Source organism: Orussus abietinus, unplaced genomic scaffold (assembly GCF_000612105.2).
Source record: "Orussus abietinus isolate OABI.00-Male unplaced genomic scaffold, Oabi_2.0 scaffold9, whole genome shotgun sequence".
NCBI lineage: Eukaryota > Metazoa > Arthropoda > Insecta > Hymenoptera > Orussidae > Orussus > Orussus abietinus.
This window is the reverse complement of record NW_019396004.1, coordinates 178-17257: the sequence shown is the minus strand read 5'-3', so window position 1 is coordinate 17257 and position 17080 is coordinate 178. Positions and strand designations below refer to the sequence as shown.

General features: G+C 57.1%; 2 protein-coding genes across 2 annotated transcripts in view; one reads left to right on the top strand and one right to left on the bottom strand.

Annotated features, from left to right (window-relative positions):
* Positions 1 to 12979, top strand: part of LOC105700993 (transmembrane protein 132E) — a 37541-nt gene extending 24562 nt beyond the window's left edge. The window contains exons 4-10 of the mRNA XM_012427363.1: positions 96 to 345; positions 8247 to 8390; positions 9624 to 10424; positions 10511 to 10961; positions 11157 to 11476; positions 11563 to 11789; positions 11888 to 12979. Coding sequence (XP_012282786.1) covers positions 96 to 345; positions 8247 to 8390; positions 9624 to 10424; positions 10511 to 10961; positions 11157 to 11476; positions 11563 to 11789; positions 11888 to 12461 — 2767 coding nt within the window. The 3' untranslated portion in view covers positions 12462 to 12979. The remainder of the gene's footprint in view (positions 1 to 95; positions 346 to 8246; positions 8391 to 9623; positions 10425 to 10510; positions 10962 to 11156; positions 11477 to 11562; positions 11790 to 11887) is intronic.
* A 2601-nt stretch (positions 12980 to 15580) lies between these two features.
* Positions 15581 to 16880, bottom strand: LOC105701060 (39S ribosomal protein L16, mitochondrial). Its single transcript, XM_012427482.2, has 6 exons — positions 16791 to 16880; positions 16644 to 16712; positions 16385 to 16542; positions 16167 to 16298; positions 15978 to 16088; positions 15581 to 15874 (listed from the first exon to the last, which is right to left on the bottom strand). The coding sequence occupies exons 1-6, from the start codon at positions 16828 to 16830 to the stop codon at positions 15659 to 15661; spliced, it is 726 nt and encodes a 241-aa protein (XP_012282905.1). The 5' UTR covers positions 16831 to 16880; the 3' UTR covers positions 15581 to 15658.
* Positions 16881 to 17080: the final 200 nt, after the last annotated feature.

Genomic DNA, 17080 nt, shown 5'->3' with positions numbered 1-17080 from the left:
GACCCAGATCCCCGCCTCCTTCCCGAAGATCTCCTTGGCGGCCGGAGGAACGAGCGGCCGGAAACTTCTCGTCTAACGGAGGGACTCGGTTGCAGGTCCGCGGAGGAGATCCTGACGATGCTGCTGGAGGCGAGCGAGGAGGACGCCGGAGGGAGCTGGGACAGTGGTCGGATCGTGTGGAGCGTCCGCTATTTGTTGGAAGGCGAAGAGGAGAACGTCTCCTCGGCCGGGTCCGCTCCGATCGGGCAGCAGCACCATCACCACCACCACGTGGAGAGGAGGAAGCTGCAGGCGAGGCTGGAGATCCAGAAGGACGACATCCAGGCGGTCCTCCCGATATCCAAGGTGAGGGCGGCGTTCCTCAATTTTTCCTTCCTCGAGGAACCTTCCGGCGGACGCGCAAAAGGGACAGGGAATCGCGAATTGCGTTCCACCTCCGCACGGGGACCTTCCCCGGGGGATATCGGCCGACCGAATTAATTTTCTTTCTTTCGTTTCACCGAGGACGGAACGTTCTCGAAGAAACTTCGGTAAGGGTTGACCGGGGGAGGGGTGGCTTCACACCGCCCAAGTGGCGGCGAGTCGCGGCACGCCGTAACCGGGTGTCCGGGTGTGGGGGTTCTTTGGCGCCCTGGAAACCGAAACTCGTGTCGGGGCTTAACGAGGCGAGGAGCGGAGGGGGTTCGAGTCCTCGCTTAAAGGAGCCAAGTTTCTCGGCCTGCGACCCTTCCTCGCGGAGGACCGCCCCGTCCCCCGTCTCTCGGGGCGAAATGAAAAATTCCGCGGAACTTCCCTTCCCGGTTTTCGAGAGAGCGTTCGTTCGCGATCCCGAAACGTCCGACGGGGGTGCTGCGATCGACCGGGGGCGAAAGGTGCGCCGGAAGCGGGAATTCCACCCCAGGGACGCGCCATCGCCGGGGAGAGTAATCGAAGAATGCGACGCCTACCGCGGAAATTAACGCATTCGAAGGGAGGGCGAGACCGTCGGAAATATCAGAGGGATAAGGATTATTTCGCGCCTCGAGGATGGCTCGCGCACACCCTAGATTCTTATGGAGCTCGTGTTTTTCCTCTCCTTTCATCCCTTGGCGAACGTAACGGAAACGAACGTTACGGAAGAGTAGGCCTCGATTCAACGAGGGAGTAGTGGGGAGCGACTCGGTTCTTCAGGGTTTCGGGGGTGCTTTTCCGAGAGATCGAAAACCGTGGATTCCTTCTCGTACATCTACCCTTGGTATCTATCTCGGCCGAGCAAATAGTTTCCGGTGCTTCCTCTCGCTTTTTCTCCACCCCCATTTCCATCTCGCCCTCTCGCTGGAGGTGCCAGGGGGGTGCGTGGACGGAGGGGAATACCGTCCGAGTGCTCCGGAAATAGTTTGCGCATGCTTGCACGGCTCTTCGTCTTCGTCCGCATCGTTGCTGTCACCCTCTCCGGTGACTCCCGCGATGCGTTCCCACCCTCGAAAGAGGCGTACATCCGAGAACTTCTGACCGCGATAGGAACGCTTCTTCCGTTAATCTCTGCCTAAAGACCGGGGTGGATTTCGCGTCTCCGATGATGGACGACCCCGGCCGGAACTTCTCACTCGACCCCCGAGAGGTGGTGCAGCAGCGATTTGGGTTCCCGGTACAAAGGCGAAACTCGGAGTCCTTCGACCTCGGTGGGATCTCCCGAATCCTCCAAGGTGATCGATCATCGCGAGTAAAGATTTTCGCGGCGGCGAATCGACTCGAAGCCGCCCCCGAGTTCGTGCTCGCGAGGGATGAATTACCCATTAGCATATTTATACGTCGAGATGTCGTCGCGGCGGCTGCGACCGACGTCGGCTCTTCGCCGGGGCGCCTTATCGATATTTTTCAATATTCTCCATTCTCCGCGTTAAAACCGCCCCTTTCGACTCGTGCACCCCGTTCGGACGTGCGGTGCTCGCGTATACCGGAAATATGTACGGAATTCCGAACGCGCGGGCGTATCACCGCAATCATGCCCGAATTCGGCGATACCCTCCCCTGTCTCCCGTAAACCCGCAATCTGTGCATTATTATTTACGACTTGCGATACGAGTTCGGATCTCGTAATTGGGAAAGAAATCCCGGCCGGAATTCGATTTGGAGTCGGTGCCGATTGCGATCGATCGATTTCCACCCCGGGAAAGGAAATTCGGGCCAGAGGCGAGATTCGAAGCATCGGCGTCCACCCTCGGCGTCCAGGGGGTGGTGGGTGGATGTAAAGGGCGCGCGAAATGTCGGGGCTCTCGCGGGGTGGTTACGGGCGTGAACGTAAAAGGGAATGAATATTCGTTGATTTTGGAAACGTCGTTCCCCCGGTGACCGGTTCATCGGGGGTTACACATACCGCGGGAAAGAGTTACGACGACCGCGGGAGCAGTTAGTTAAGGCGAAAGCAAAATAGCTCGACTCCTCTTAAGAGTGCGAGGCGAAAGGTGGAAAATTGGAAAGAGGTTCGTGGGGGGTCGCGGTAATTTCGGTACAGGCCAAGATGGAGGACAACGAGCCCGAGAGATAGAACGAATACGTGCCGGGGGTTGGAGCGATTCGTTACCCCCCGCGATCCCCCCTCGGGGCGGCGCCTGCAAGGGATGGAACCGACGGAGGGTCGATTCCAGGGGGAGAGACGGCGTTTCTTTCCGGGCTTTCGGTTCCTCCCGTGAACTCGTAAATAAGTACCGCACGTGCGCGGAAAGACCACCCTTGGACCCAGAACCCGGCAAGGGGGTCAGATTTTGGGTAATCTCTGAACTACCCCCAATTTCTGACGTCTCCTTTCCGGCTTTCCCGAGTCGGAAACTTTTTTCCCAATAATGGAACGTCAGGAAGAAGGAAATCGAAGCATTCTATGTGGGTTAGGACGATGGGGGCTACGACGCGACTACGACGCGACCCCGGATGAATCCGAAGGAGGACCGCGCGACGACAAGGGCATTCATTTCCAAGTCGCACTCACGGTCCTCCGGTAGGACTGGCACGGGTTCATCGAAATGCAGGATCCACCTTCGCAACTTTCGCGATCCCAGGGTACGTCGACGCCATCCGGGTTCCGGCACCCTGGCCACCTAAAACCTCACGAATCATCCCCCGATCGAGGAAGGAACTCGATTGCTCGGTTTACGAGAGCCGACGGAGCCGGGATCGAGCGATCGACGATCTCGAGGGACGGGGCGTGCAGGGGGGCGAGGGCGAGGGCGAGGGCGAGGGCGACGCGCGATGCAACGAGTGATCCTTTGGGCGCCTCTATGGTATTCATGAGCCCGATATCGGAGAGTCGGCCGATGATTCGTGCTCCGGGGTCTCGAAAGCTCGCGGTAAACTACGCGGGTACATGGCTACGTAGTTACCGGGTTACAGGTGCGCCATGTACCCGGGTGATATATACCTAAGGGAGCCTTTCGGGTTTGGTTACCGAATAGACGGAGACCTCGAGGGCGCTCGAACGAAACGGTAGACAAGGACGGACTCCGATCCGAGGGGGATGCACCGAGTCATTTATCGAAACGCCGGGGGCGAGCGATAGCTCGAATCCTTTATCGGCGCGCCCCCGACCGGTCGCGAGGCATTCGGGATCCTGACGTTCACCTCGCTGAATTTCTTTACATCAAGGTATCTGCCGGGGTTACGAGGATCGGGATGCACCTCTTACCCCCCGGAAGGTACCGCGAGGACGGACGGCACCGAGGCGGCCGACCAAGGAACCCGAGCTTTATCAAGCGGGTTTAATTCGTTATCGGCGATCCGAGCCCGAAGCGGGCACCGGGGCGGGACGGGGATGAGATCGATCGCGATCGACGGACTCGATCGGGCGGCGGAAGAGTCGGGATTCGTCTCCTCTATCAACAAAAGTGCTCTACCGTGGCCGATATTAAAAATTCCTAGGGTCGGGGGGAGGCCGTTCTTGGTGGATGGGCCAGAAAGCGACGGATAGGTTCATTTGTTCGAACCCCGGAGGTCGGGCGCGAAAGGAAAGGTCGAAGGGGTAGTTTGCAGGGCTTATCCCCATTTACTTCGGCCGACGACGTCGCTCCATTTATGCTCGCGATCCCCACCCCTCGTATTCCACCCACCGGGCTGGCGATATTAATGGCTGTAAATTCTCGAAACCCCGGCGATCGAATCCTTCCGGCGCCTCGTCGGGAGCAGATTTCGAGGGAAGATTTCCAGCGAGGAGCGGGCATCCCTCGCGCTCCTCTCGGCGGTTGGGGCGCCAAGAAACAGCGATCTCGTCGGTGTCGGAAAGTATCGCTCTCTCGGGCCGGGCAAGTCGCGATACCTCCCGCCGGGGAATGCGGGGTTGAGGAAATCGCTAATTAATTAATTAGTTAATTAATTCGCTTACATATTCCTTTGAAGGGCGCGCCTGGCGGAACTTTGGCAGGAACTCGGCGAGCTTCTTGATTATCCGGTAAGGTAATTGCCAGGGAGTCTCGCGCGCTCGGAGGAGCCGAGGTGAGGAACCAAGTTTTTAATTAAGCTTCCTCGGGCCCTCCTCGCCTCGTTCCCGGAGAAGAGTCCCGGTTCTTCCTTTTTAAGGATTTGAGGGTCCTCGCGAGCCAGAGCCCCTTCGAGCGTTTCCCGCTTCGACGACGACTCTCTGCGACGACACTCGGCGACGCGCGTTAAAGCGACTCGTTCCGTCTCCCGCGGGATGAATGTCCAACTTGCCGAGGGAATGTCGACGGGCCCGGGTCGTTCCGCTCTGCTGGGGCGCGAGGAGTCCGCGGTCCCTGACCCGGGCCGAGTCGACTCCGATTTAACCCTCTCACCTTTGGCGCGCTCCGGATGCGCCGGGCCTCCTGAATGATGGAGCAGCCCGTTCGCCCTGCATTATTTACCCGGCGAGGGGCGCGCCCTCGTACCCCTGCCCGAGAACCTGGCGTCGCCCTTGGGACCCCCTCCAGGGGCCAGGATCCCGTTTTGTCGTCCTCCGGCGACGCTAATGGCTGCGCCCGGTCGCCGACAGGATTCGTGGTTTATGGGCTACGGTTTATGGTCGCATGGTTTACGGCTCCTCTCCCTCTGGAATCCATACGTGCACGCACCCCTCGTGCCCGAGATCGTCTTTAAAAGCCGCCTCCGGCCTGCGTACCGACTGCCGCGGGTGCGTAATCGCGTCGGATTAATAATAATTAACGCTACCGGCGGGCCTGTCCGTTGTGGAACGCTCGCGGTTTTTAGGGGCAAATGCTTTCCCGAGAAAGAAAAACCGCGGGCATCGGTGCAATTTTCGGGCCTGGTGCCGTCCAGGCGCCACCGACCGAGCCGACCACCGAGAGTTGTTCGATGATTCTTCCGCGCGATTTCCGCCGGATTCGATCCGGCGGCCCTGCGACGGGACGACCCCCGAGTTAACTTCTTTTTCCGCTCGTTTCTCGAGTAACGCGCCGCGGGGCAATTAGGGAAGTTCCGGGGACTTTGCGCCCGGGCGATAACTCGGCCCACTGGCAGGGTGTACCAGTTGGCGTCTAGTTGGTCCAACTTGGAAGTTGGACCGTGTCGTCGCCGGGATTTAGTGCGGCCATTAAGCCGGGGCTGCGGCAGAAACATCGGCGTCGGGGTGCGAGGGGTTCCCGCGTTTTCTTGCCCCCGACCTCCCCCGGGTACCGACCTTTCGTCGATTCGTAATTGCCGGGACCTCGCCAACCTCTCGAAACCACCCTCGAATGGCTAGCCTCGCCCTCCGTACCCCCGTTTCGAGGGAAAATAGTGATTTATGGTTGCAGCCAATTTTCACAATTAACAAAGTCAGCAATTTTCTATGTAACCCCCCAGTTTTGCTACCCCCGGTCGCAAGGGTGGTTTTCCTAAACTCGCTTAACGTTACGGCGGCCAATAATCGGCGCTTAACGCGGCTCGGAAAGGGGCACTCGTTAATGAACGACGAATTAATTATTGGCAGCTGTACTCGGCTAATGAAGCCGATGCATTATGCAGTTTCCTTCCTCTGCGTCGATAGAAGGGAAACGAGCCGAATTCGAGCCCGATCGCCTTCCGATCATTTTCCGTTACGTTCGGCCTCGTTAGGTCGTTCCTCTGCCAGTGGACGCATCGACGCGTTTTAGGCACTAATCCCAAGTTAAATCCGCACCGATCATTAATCCATAAAAAGGCGCCGAGATCCAGGAAATAATTCCGAATTCCGCGGAATGCGGAGACCGCGGCATTTCGGATCCATGGATCCCGGGCGAGGCGCACATCGTTTCCACGGGTACGTCGACGAGATCCGCGACGTATCTCCAGGGGGAGCGGCAGTAAATTCCTGGTTCCGGGGGAAGGGGAACCGCGAGGGTGGTTTTTTTCCTTCCTTGTTGGTCTATTTCACAAAATTATTCGCATCCCCGGCGAGCGCGTCGGGGGCCGCATGAAAAAAGCGCCGGCGAGAGGACCGAGGGAAAAAAAGCAAGAAAAATAACATAATTCACCGAAGCGTTCGTATATCGATACGCGTCTCGTTCGGGGAGGGGAAGAGGCAGGGAATAACCGCGCGTTCTCCAGGTCCCGGTTTCGGCCCCTTTACCGGTCGGCGTGCACGCGATATCCCTTGCATTCGTACATCCGCAACCCCCCGCACCTGCGGGAAAACGTTGTTACCGGATATACCGATGTGGCGTATCGATACGGAGCCCGTGTTGATTGGAAACGTCGAATTCGACTCGCGCCCGGAAACCCCACCGCGAGACCCCGCCGCGAGACCCCGCCGCGAGACCCCGCCGCGAGACCCCGCCCAACGGCCAGTCGAGAATAATGGAGATTTTAATTCGCAACTGCGCAGATTCGACACCGCAACCTCGGCCGTGTCCCGGGACTCCGATTAGCGGGAAGGGGCGTCTTTCGACCCCCGCCGCGGACACTTTTAGGGACTCACGAATCGCGGACGGAAACGGGAACAGGGACGAGTCCGTTGGTCCACCCGGGGAGGGCAAACGTTGAACTTTCAGAGAGTATATTCGGTCTTTTAATCGAGCCTGGACCTCGAGCGTCCGCTCCGGGGCGCGGTTGCGTCCTCGTTGGCGATGCGAGCCGAACGTGAACTTCCCTTCTCCTGGATACTCTCCTTTCTTTCATCCCTTATCAAAGTTCCGTGCCGTGGGTATCATCGGTCGACGTTGACTTCGGCTCGAACGTGCGAAACTATCCGCCGAGCGAACTCTCGGAGCCCGGGGCTGTTCCGAAATTTGCAGCGAGAGCATCGCTCTCGAATCTCGAGGGCCTCTCCGACCAATTAAGTTAATGGTCGGAGAGGGAGCCGGCGGATCGCCTTTTCGGATTTACTCAAGGCGATCGAAGCCGCTACGAGTCCGAGACGAGAAACGCGGAAGTCGTCGAAAGAATTCCGTGCCCCGCGTTATAACTCGAGGATATATCTATGCTACTGCTCGCTTCTTCGAATGAAACCCGAAAAGTGTCCGGGGAAAATAGCCGAGACTTTCCGTCGTCCAATTGAAAATACTTTCGAAATTTTCCGCCGGGATTTCTTTCTTCTTCTCGAAAACTTTTCCCTCTCTTTGTGCCTCTCCTTTGTCATCCTACGTACGTACGCCCGCACGTCCGCACGTCCGCGGAGGTTTCTTGAGAAAGAAGTGAAAATTAGGGCCCGAGAAATTATCTCGTCCTCCCCTTTCTCCCGATTCGCTCACCTCCTGGCCCCACCTCCGGTCCCGGTAGCTTTTTGCCGGAGTATCAAAAGTCTGCTAAAGTATCGTGGCGTAAATCGAGCGTACTTTCGTTAACTCGATTCTGGTCCTGGAAGACCGAGGCGATTTGCCTCGGCAAGTCGATCCTCGATTCCTTCTAATAAATCGCGTCGCCTGCTGCGACAGAGGGACATTTTTTCCGACCGGCCGATGAAAGAAATCGGGAGATTTATCGTCGAGCGCAAACGGGGGTTCGCTTCGTTCCGTTCCATCCCAATGTGTTTTCATTTAAAATTATGAATCCCCTTCCGAGTGGGAGCATGCCGCGCGATGCGGAGTAAAACCCCGATAATGAGCTCTGGAAGGGACCGCGGGGGGTAAAGTGCATATTAAACTGGATCGCGTATTATCGGAATTTTTTTCCGTATAAGTCCTTGCACCCCCAGGAGAGGGGGAATTCATCCCAGAAATAGATTACGGATTAATTTTTCATCCCGCCTCGAGCGGAGTCTGGGCCCATTCCGAAGGAAAAGCGATCCCTCCACCGACACGCACGTTTCCATATTTCTAAAGGACTTACATCTCCGGGGGCGGTTTCAGAACTGGGAGGTGATGAACACCGCGGTGCTGACCGGCAGGCAGGTGTCCCAGGCGATGAAGGTGTTCATCGTCAGCCAGGCCGGGAAGGTGGCCGACGTGACTCTGCAGTCGTCCTGCCACTCGGAGGACGAGAGCGTCCTCAAGGTAGGTAGGCGCCGGCCATTTTGGACCACGGGCCAAATGGGTCGGGCCGGGATTTATTAGCGTCTCGCAAGAAGCGGCGACTTGCAAATTCCGCTCGTAAATTATGCATGCAGTGGCCGAGTATCGCGGAGTTGATTTTTCCGCGGTCTCGCGCTAATCGAGATGCGAAGTTTCGCCCATTTCCGCGCGAGAGGACGAGGCGGTGCGTCGAGTCCCCGTCAGGAGCCGTCGTTTTTAAAAAGCACCCCGTAAAGACATTCCACTGGACGACGCTGCGGGGGTCCTCGCGAAATGGAATCGTTCTCCGCCGCGGAAAAATCGCGGAGAGGAGCCGCCCCGGGAATGAAAGGATTCGAGTAATCCCAGGGAAACCCGGACGATATTTCGCGATATATCCGCGGCAATGGTGCGCGGGCGAAATTGGTTGAAATTGTCGGAAGTCCCACGGGAGATGCCGGGAGGCGGCCAAGACCACCCCGCGGGCCGCCGATTGATTTTCGCCGGGGTGCAAATTGATCCTCAAATTCCGGGCCCCGAGCCCCGGACTTTCGAGTCGGGGGATCGGGAATCCAGAGTTCCGGGGAGCCGGAGAACCGAGAATTTATCCCCCAGGAGGCGTCGGGGGCGAGAAATCGCGAAACTCCGTCCCGTCCCATTTCGCGGAAGGGTGTCTCCTGGAGGAGCGTCGGTCCCAAGGGAAGCCGCGTTGATCCGGGAAACCGGGAAACCGGATACCCGGATATCGGTTTATCCGGCCGGTAGAGTCCGGATATCCGCGGTCGGGTCCGGAGGGGCGGTCGCTCGTCGGAAATTTTACACCCCGGGGTAGTCGACGGGAGATATAGGAGACGCGTTTAGTTTTATCCGCGAACGACCGCGTCCGAAGAGGGGATCCCGCGATCGGTTGGCGCCCTGTAATTTCCCGTAAACGCCTCTTACGTCGAGGCTAATTTTAGACGGCGCCTTTACGGTCCCGCTCCCGGCCGAGTGTGCCAGGAGTTCGTTGAACGTCTCCGAAAAGAAGCCAGGCATCCGGGAAGGGCCGGCCCCGGTTCTGGCTCCGGTCGGGACCGGCGGATTCCCTCGCAAAGGACTCGCTCGTGACTGCCGGGTAATCGTGCCAATTGCGTCGGAAGACGTCGTCCCGCGTTCCCTTCGGAGTTCCCACCTCCTCGGGATAATTCGAGAGGGGGGACGGAAACGGACGAAAGGAAAATCGATCCCTGATTCCAGGTGTCGTCGTCCTGCAGCAGCGTCTACGTTGACGGCTCGGAGATAAAGGGGTCCAGCAATGCCTCGGTACTGGTCAAGTACGGGACCTACTCGGGCCTCGCGAGGTTCACCGTGTGGATGCCAGAGTTCCCGCTGGAGGTCGGAGTGGCCGACACGAGGTTGAGCCAGGTCAAGGGCTGGAAGGTGCCCGAGGAGCACTCCATCGCCAAGAACAAGCGCAGTCTGAACGGGACCGAGGACGAAGTGGAGGACGAGGCGGAGGTCGAGGACGGGACCACCCGGACTCTGGAGAAGAGACGCGGACGCAGGCGGAGGACCGCCGCGGAGGAGGATCGCTTCCGGGGGGAGAGGTGGGACGAAGGAGCCGGGAACGCGATAGATCGGGGTCCGAACTGCAGGTTGAGATTCCAACAGAGCCCGGTCGAGGTCCACGCGAGGTTCGTCGCCACGGGGCACGACTCCGGCAGGGTCAGCTACTTCGTCAACCGGAGGACCTGGCTGAGGGTGACCGATCTCGTGATCGGGCTGCTGAGGGTGTCGGACCCGAGGGTGGCGACCCTCCAGGGCTGCACCGTACAGGGCAGAGGGGTCGGCAGGACCGAGGTGCAGGTCCTGTCGCCCATCACCGGAAGGGTCGTCGGGGCCAAGGAGGTCAGGGTCGTCAGTGACAGGGTGTCCATCGCGAGGCTGTCGGTCAGGGTGGTTTCTGGACTGCAGCTGACCATCAGTCCCGACACCGCGATCGAGAACGGATACGTCGCGGAGACCTCGGTCACCAGGCGACTGACCGCGCAATATCAGGTGGGTTCCGGTCGAGTCGAGTTTTCGATCCGAACGCCTCGTCTCGGGAACTGATCTCTCGCATCTTTCTTTCCTCCCGATCCCAGGAAGGCCTCCTGGACATCGACATCGAGTTCTCGGACGGGACTCGCACGCCCCTCAGGGAAGTGGCCGTGAGCGATTACCACCTGCTGGTGGAGAGTCTGGATCCGGAAGTGGTGGCCTTCGCCCCAATGGTCGCGTCCCACCATCCCAGAGTCATCGCCGTGGGCGAGGGCCGAGGAGACTTCCTCCGGGTGACCCTCCAACTGGCGGACGCGTGTCGACTGCCCAACAGAAGGACCAAGGGCTCTCCGAGGACGCCCGGGGCCCCTCTCGCCACCGCCTCCGTCAACGTCGAGGTCGACTTCGCCTCGAGCGACCTCCACAATCGGCCCGAATTCGTGCAGAACGACGGCGGCGGAGGTGCGGTAGGAGGGGGAAGCGGACCGGTGGGTTCCCACCGGGAGAGGAAGTCCGGGAGGGAGGTCGCTCCGGATCTTCACGACATCCTGATCGGTAAATTACCCGTCGACTCCGTAGCGCCCTCTCGGTCTCTTTCTCTGCTAGGGCGCGTCTCCGTTCGTCGATCCTCCGATTCCCGCCGTCCCCTCTTCCCCTTTTGTTCCACTTTCCGGGCGAAGGGCGTGCCGGCGGAAAGACGAAACCCCATCCAGCCGGGTCCCGGTAGTACAGCTAATGGAATCTCTTCAGGAGGAATGGGCGGCGTCGGCATTCGCCACGACGGAGGATCGCGCATGACGTCCTTGGAGATCGGGATGTACGTCTTGCTCGCGGCCTTCTGCTTCGCCATCGTCGTCTTCTTCGTCTCCTGCGTGGTCTACGCGAGCAAGCTCAAGCCCCAGCCCACGGACTCGCCGATGCCCGGAATCCCGGTCCTCGGAGCCGCCAGAGCCGCGGCCAGCCAGCTGGCTCCGGGAAACCGGAGACCCAGGGAGTCGACCACCAACGCCCACGATTGGGTCTGGCTCGGTAGGGCCACCCTCGAGCGAGCCGCCTGTGCGCCCCAGCAGGTGACTTTCCTCCTTCGTTCGTTTTTCCGAAAGACCCAGCCGAGGGCCTCGGAGTCCCTACTTAGCGGACGCTCCTTTGCGATCAGGTGCGCGTGACCAGCAATCCGCTCGCCGGGGAAGCGGACGACGAGGCCGCCGAGCTCGGCACCAGCTTCGACAACCCCAATCACATCGAGCTGCCCTCGGTTCGGTCCTCCACCTCGGTGCCCATCGACACCACGACCTACTGCAAGAAGGACAAGCCGCCGTCGCGCGGCTCCTCCAGCAAGGCGAGTCCCCAGCCGAGGGTCTCGTCGTCGGGGTCACGAAACGAGTAAGTGGTCCGTCGCCGCCGCCGCCATCGGTTCGGGATTCCGGAATCCCCGGGTCCGAGGACGTGGCTTGATCGATTCCGCGTTTACGTGATTGCAGCAACGAGGACGTTCCCCCACCGCTGCCGCCGCACGGGATCGCCGCCACGGTGGCGACGGCGACGGCGACGGCGACGGCGACGGCGACGGCGGCGGCGACCGCGACGCCAAACACCGGCCCCGAGGCCAACAACGGAAACGGCAACGACAACGACAACGGCAACGGCAACGGGGATTACAAGCCCCCGGTACCTCCGCACCGGAACACGGGGGTCACCGCCCACCTCCCGGAGACCCCCAGGAAGCACCACCACAGGGCCTCCAGCGGCGGTCACGGGAACCATCGGCACGGCAAGCACCACTCCAAGTCCCACTACCGATCCAAGGCGGAGAACGGCACGCGGGAGGACGTACCCCGGTCCAACGAGGAGGAGTTCGTCGAGCCGAGGAACAACCGGGAGGAGAAGCGGGCCAGAGACCACAAGTCCAAAGAGATCAAGAGGGCGACCATCGTGGGCAACCCGATGCTGGCGAGCCGGGAACAGGAGGAGACCTCGCTGGACGACCTGAACCTGGGCATGGATTACGAGCAGATCATGCAGTACTTCGATAACCTAAAGGAGTCGAACGCCTAGGTGTAGGCCGGATCGGACGCGGACGGCGTCCGATCTTGCCGGAGCCCTGGCCGAGACGGGCCCCTCCCGCGGGGCTCGCGGCCGTAGGCTATACTCTAGTCAGCTTCCTAGCAGCACAAGTCGCGCCCCGCGACGCGATCCCGGCAGCGCCTCCCCGAGTTACGGCGCCGGTGGACGTGGCTCGGTCGACGAGGGCCACGGCCGGCGTAGCTTCCGTGGATTCGCGCTGTACCTTAGCTTAGTCGTCACCGATCGCGAGCCCTCGCTCGCGCTACTAGTTCCTTCGATACATATCGACGATGATCGACGAAGGAAAGGGGAACCGGCGCTCGCCAAGCGTTTCGTTATCCGCGACGGGCGGGCGTTCTCGTCGCGCTACGAACCTCTCCGAAGCCGCCACTTGTCCGCCTTGTCACCTCATCGCCCCGAATACCCCTCGCCGATCGTTAATACTCCGCTGATGTATACTCTTCCGCGTTCCCTCGCCTCCACCCCCGGACTCCCCTTCCTCGACCTCTCCCTCGACCCCCCCCCCCCCCCCCGACCTAGCTTAGCCATCGTTTATCGACGTGTATTATAAATGAGCCACCGTCGCCACATCCAAATCTGTACAGCTCGTGTTATAAGTCCGTTCGATTTTACGCGTACTTTCGTACCTTTCGTTACGGTTCGCCCTCGGTTTGCGCTAGCGCGAGTCGCGCCCCGCCGGGCGAAGCCTCGGACGAGTCCGACTTTCTCCCTCTCTTAGGCACCGGGCTCGAAAACGCCTCCCATAAAAGTTCTCGGTCGTCTCACGAGGCACAACTTTTGTAGGAAACGTTTTTTCGTTCCATGCACCCGTAAACCAGAAAGTATCATATATCGCCGGCCCGCGAGATCTTACGCGTGGCGTTTCGCTTGGGGAGGTTGCATGGACCTCCCGGTCGAACGAGAGCTCTCCGCTCCCCCGTGCGTACTTCTCGAATCCGCGGCTAAAGGGATGTAACTTCCATTACCGTGCAGAGTAGCTATCCTTTCGAGTCCGGATTGCAGAATTACGTTGGAGACGGACGAGGGCGCTCTTCTCCACCTCGGGGCGGCTCGCTCGCCATTTTCCGCGCGTTACTTTTCGAGAAGATGTGTATTTATTCGATTGATCCGTGCGTCGTAATGATTGTAAATGTTGCGTTATGTAAGATTTTGTACATACATAATAATCGCGCGTTATTATACCGCAAGGATTACTTAGGCCCGTTAAAGCGAAAGCCTAGCTTCCCGAAGTGGAGATCTTCGCTGCGCGAGTTGGTGTACGCTCGGTTTAGGACCGATTTGCCCGGAATTTATGCCGCTCGAGCATCCTCGACCGAATCGGCGCGAAACTTCCAAAATCCCTCGACTAGGGTCATAGGTGTCAGAGATATTTTCGGTTTCGTCAACGCCTATAGTGGCTTCGTTCGACTGCCACTAGTCGGGCATTCCCTTGACCCTCCGTCAATGTAAATGCGGTATTTTACACGGCAGGACGCGAGTGGTACACCCGACGCTTAATTCGTGGTCCGCGAAGGGATTCCTCGGTCGAGCCCCGCCGACTTACGGGGCGGACCACCCAGTGACTAGCGTTTAATATTCGGCAGGTACGGCCACTGTGTCCCTCGAAAGCCCACGCGCCGAGTAGTCCCTCGAGAGGTCAAGGGAAGGCGGAAAATCAGGGGGAAAGGGCGTCTTGGAAATCGCTAACCTCGGCCGCGCAACGGCCGAAACGGAACTTGGTCGGGTCTTTTGCCAAAATCCTGCCAACGTCCTGCCAGGACCCGGCGAAGGGCTACTCGCCGCGGGGGCGCCGCGAACATCCGTATTAAAGCCGAGAAAACTATCTAGAGGTAAGGTACCTATAAAAGTTGTGTGTTTAGCGCCGCCGCGTGGTATGCATACGTTATTAATAATAAACTCGACGCGACCAATGTATATCCGACTTGGTGCGCGACGGTCGATCGCCTGCTGGGGGAGACTTTCCTGGACTTTACGAAAACGACCCCTTCCTCGATGTCTCCGTTCGAGTTAGCCGCGGGGACTCGTCAGCTGTCCCAGCGGGTGATCGTTCCGTGGATCCGCGTGTCCCGTATACTCCACACTCGACATTCTAGTCCAATGCTGCGCCCTCGTCGTCGTCATCGTCGTCCGATCTCTCGATTAGCTTCCTAGACGACCCACCACGAGCCTTAAGACTGTCACTTTTCTCTCATCCTATTGATACCGATAAGGGTTTCCGTCCTGACTTGGCAGACCCCGGCGCGAACCGAGGCGAACCGGGGCGGGAAGATCACCGGTCGCACTTTTTCTTGCACCCTGGTCCAGTTTGGTCGTCCCGACTTAGGGTACCCGATGGGCAGGAACGTCTTTTTGGAAATCGAATCGCGCGATAGCTTCCCGAGTTAATTTCTTCCGTGAAAATTGCGCTCGAGGGAAAGGAACCCGACTGCTCGAGTCCCGAGGGTATGGAGAAGGATAACGTTTGTCCCAGGAGTTCTTATCGTCCCTATCGCGACGGCGGGAAATAGTTATCGTTAATATTCGGCAATTAGTTCGTGAAAATTTTCAGAAATTTCTCCGGTATGGAGCAAAACGCTCTTCCCTCCGCTCGCTCCTTTGATAGCCGCAAAAGTATTGAGAGACTATTTAAGATATATAAAAGTATGTATATGAATATAAAAAGGAAACGATTTGCGATGACGATAACGACGATGATCATTTTCTGCATTACTTGGCATCGTTACGACTTCCGCTGCATCGAAATTCATTAGAGTGGTGATAAGTATAATTATTAACTTTGCTATCGTTATCATCATCATCGACCACCATCGTTATCATCGTTGCCATCAGTCATCACCGTCATCGTCAAAGTCGTTGTCATGGTCGTCACTGTCATTATCGACAAGTTAAGATAAGACTATTGCCTACTCAATGTACAATATGTAGTATTTACCTGTTGTTACCACCAAACCGTCATCAAAGATATAAAATATTGTAATTGTATCATAAGCATTACCCGATCCGTTGATTGACCCCGTAAATTCCACGATCAGGAGTCCGTCGCTAAAATTAATTTCTTTGCCGTTCAGGTCGAAATAAAACCACGAAAATACTTTTACTCGGGCAGAATAGAATGCGGTTTATATTTTTCATTTTATTTCGTTACATGTATTCACAAAAGGTATGGTTTAACGGTATTTTCCAAACCACAGTTTATCTACCGGAGAAATCCAGTTAAGACAGCCACCGAGATTGTTCTGAACGATGTATTTGAAAGTCCAGGGATTTAGATTTTCCCTTTCTAGTCTTTCCTCGGTCTCTTGTATTTCGTTCAATTTCTCATGGCTAACCGCTATCGCGTCAAAGGGCAGTTTCTTAGCGATAACTTGTAGTATCCTTTCCACCTTAAGGAAAAGCATCGTAACATTGACATACCCGTACTACGCACGGTACGAGAATAGTTTAGATCGTTTCAATGTGGTTAAAAGTATTTCTCTATGCCCGTACCTCTATGTACTCGCATTGACCTCCTACTTCGACGATGACTCGACCTGCTCTAACAGGGGTAACGTAATGATCGATAGCGCCTTTCCCTCCACCCATACGTTGTCCCTGGCTCTAAAGTTACATAGAATATAAAATTAATGTCGCTCGGACTTCCTACCAATGTTTTCGATCTCAATAGACGTAGCTTACTTTTTTCGTTATCGGCTGCCAAGGGGCATCGATACGCCAGATTGCAAACATCCTGTCATAATCTAGCTTTCTGATCAGAGACATTCGAACCATTTCAAAATGTTTATAAGCCATCCGACCTCCACCCGTAGCCTAAAGTATATTACTATTAATTCTTGGGTCTTCGAGTGGAATTATAAAAGTGGTCGTTAACGGCTAAAATCAGTCGAAATACCTACAACGATTCCGTACTGTTTATGCACAAGCGTCGTGTGAAAGGGTTCAGGCCCCCGCATTAACCTCAACTTTTTCTGTAACTTGAAGGGGCGAAATCCAGCAGGATATTGAGGTACTTTTTCCATAATTTTAAGCTTAGGACGTTCCGGAAACTCGATATCTACATCGCGAAAAAACCAATGATCAATCACAAACAAAAACCTATAAAAATAACTCATCACAGAGATGCTTGTAAAATGGAAAGTATACAACCAGACTCACCGAATTTTTTCGGTAGGACTAAGTGCTTGATACCGGCCTTCCGTGCGATAGTCATCGGACGGTTCATAACTAAAGGAAAATAAAAATAAGCATTCTAATTTCGTTGCACCAGGCTTCCTCTACCTAACCAACAAGACCATTGCTTACCGGGCGTTAAAACGCGGAATGAATTTCTCGTCGCGAACATGATTTTTATACTTATTGATATTATATTACAGGCATAAATAACAGAGATGAGTTGGGAGATTGCTCACGGGCAGGATCGTGCGATCGCATCCTGTGCTGCCCTCTGGTTTCGTACGTTAGCTTTCACCGTTTTTTGCCCCCAAGGGCGGCGCAACGAATTTCTGGTAGGAGCTCGCGTACTCGCGGTGGCGGTACCATCTACCAGTCGCCGTTGGTGGCTCACGTACTCGTGATGGTAATACCATGCCGCT

Bases quoted from the DNA above. Each gene is read 5' to 3' on its own strand.
- LOC105701060 (XM_012427482.2), bottom strand. From the start codon at position 16,830: ATGTTCGCGACGAGAAATTCATTCCGCGTTTTAACGCCCG. The intron at 16,543-16,643 runs GTGAGTCTGGTT...TTCGCGATGTAG, and splicing joins AGTCCTACCGAAAAAATTCG to ATATCGAGTTTCCGGAACGT. The intron at 15,875-15,977 runs GTACGGGCATAG...CTTTTCCTTAAG, and splicing joins GTCAATGCGAGTACATAGAG to GTGGAAAGGATACTACAAGT.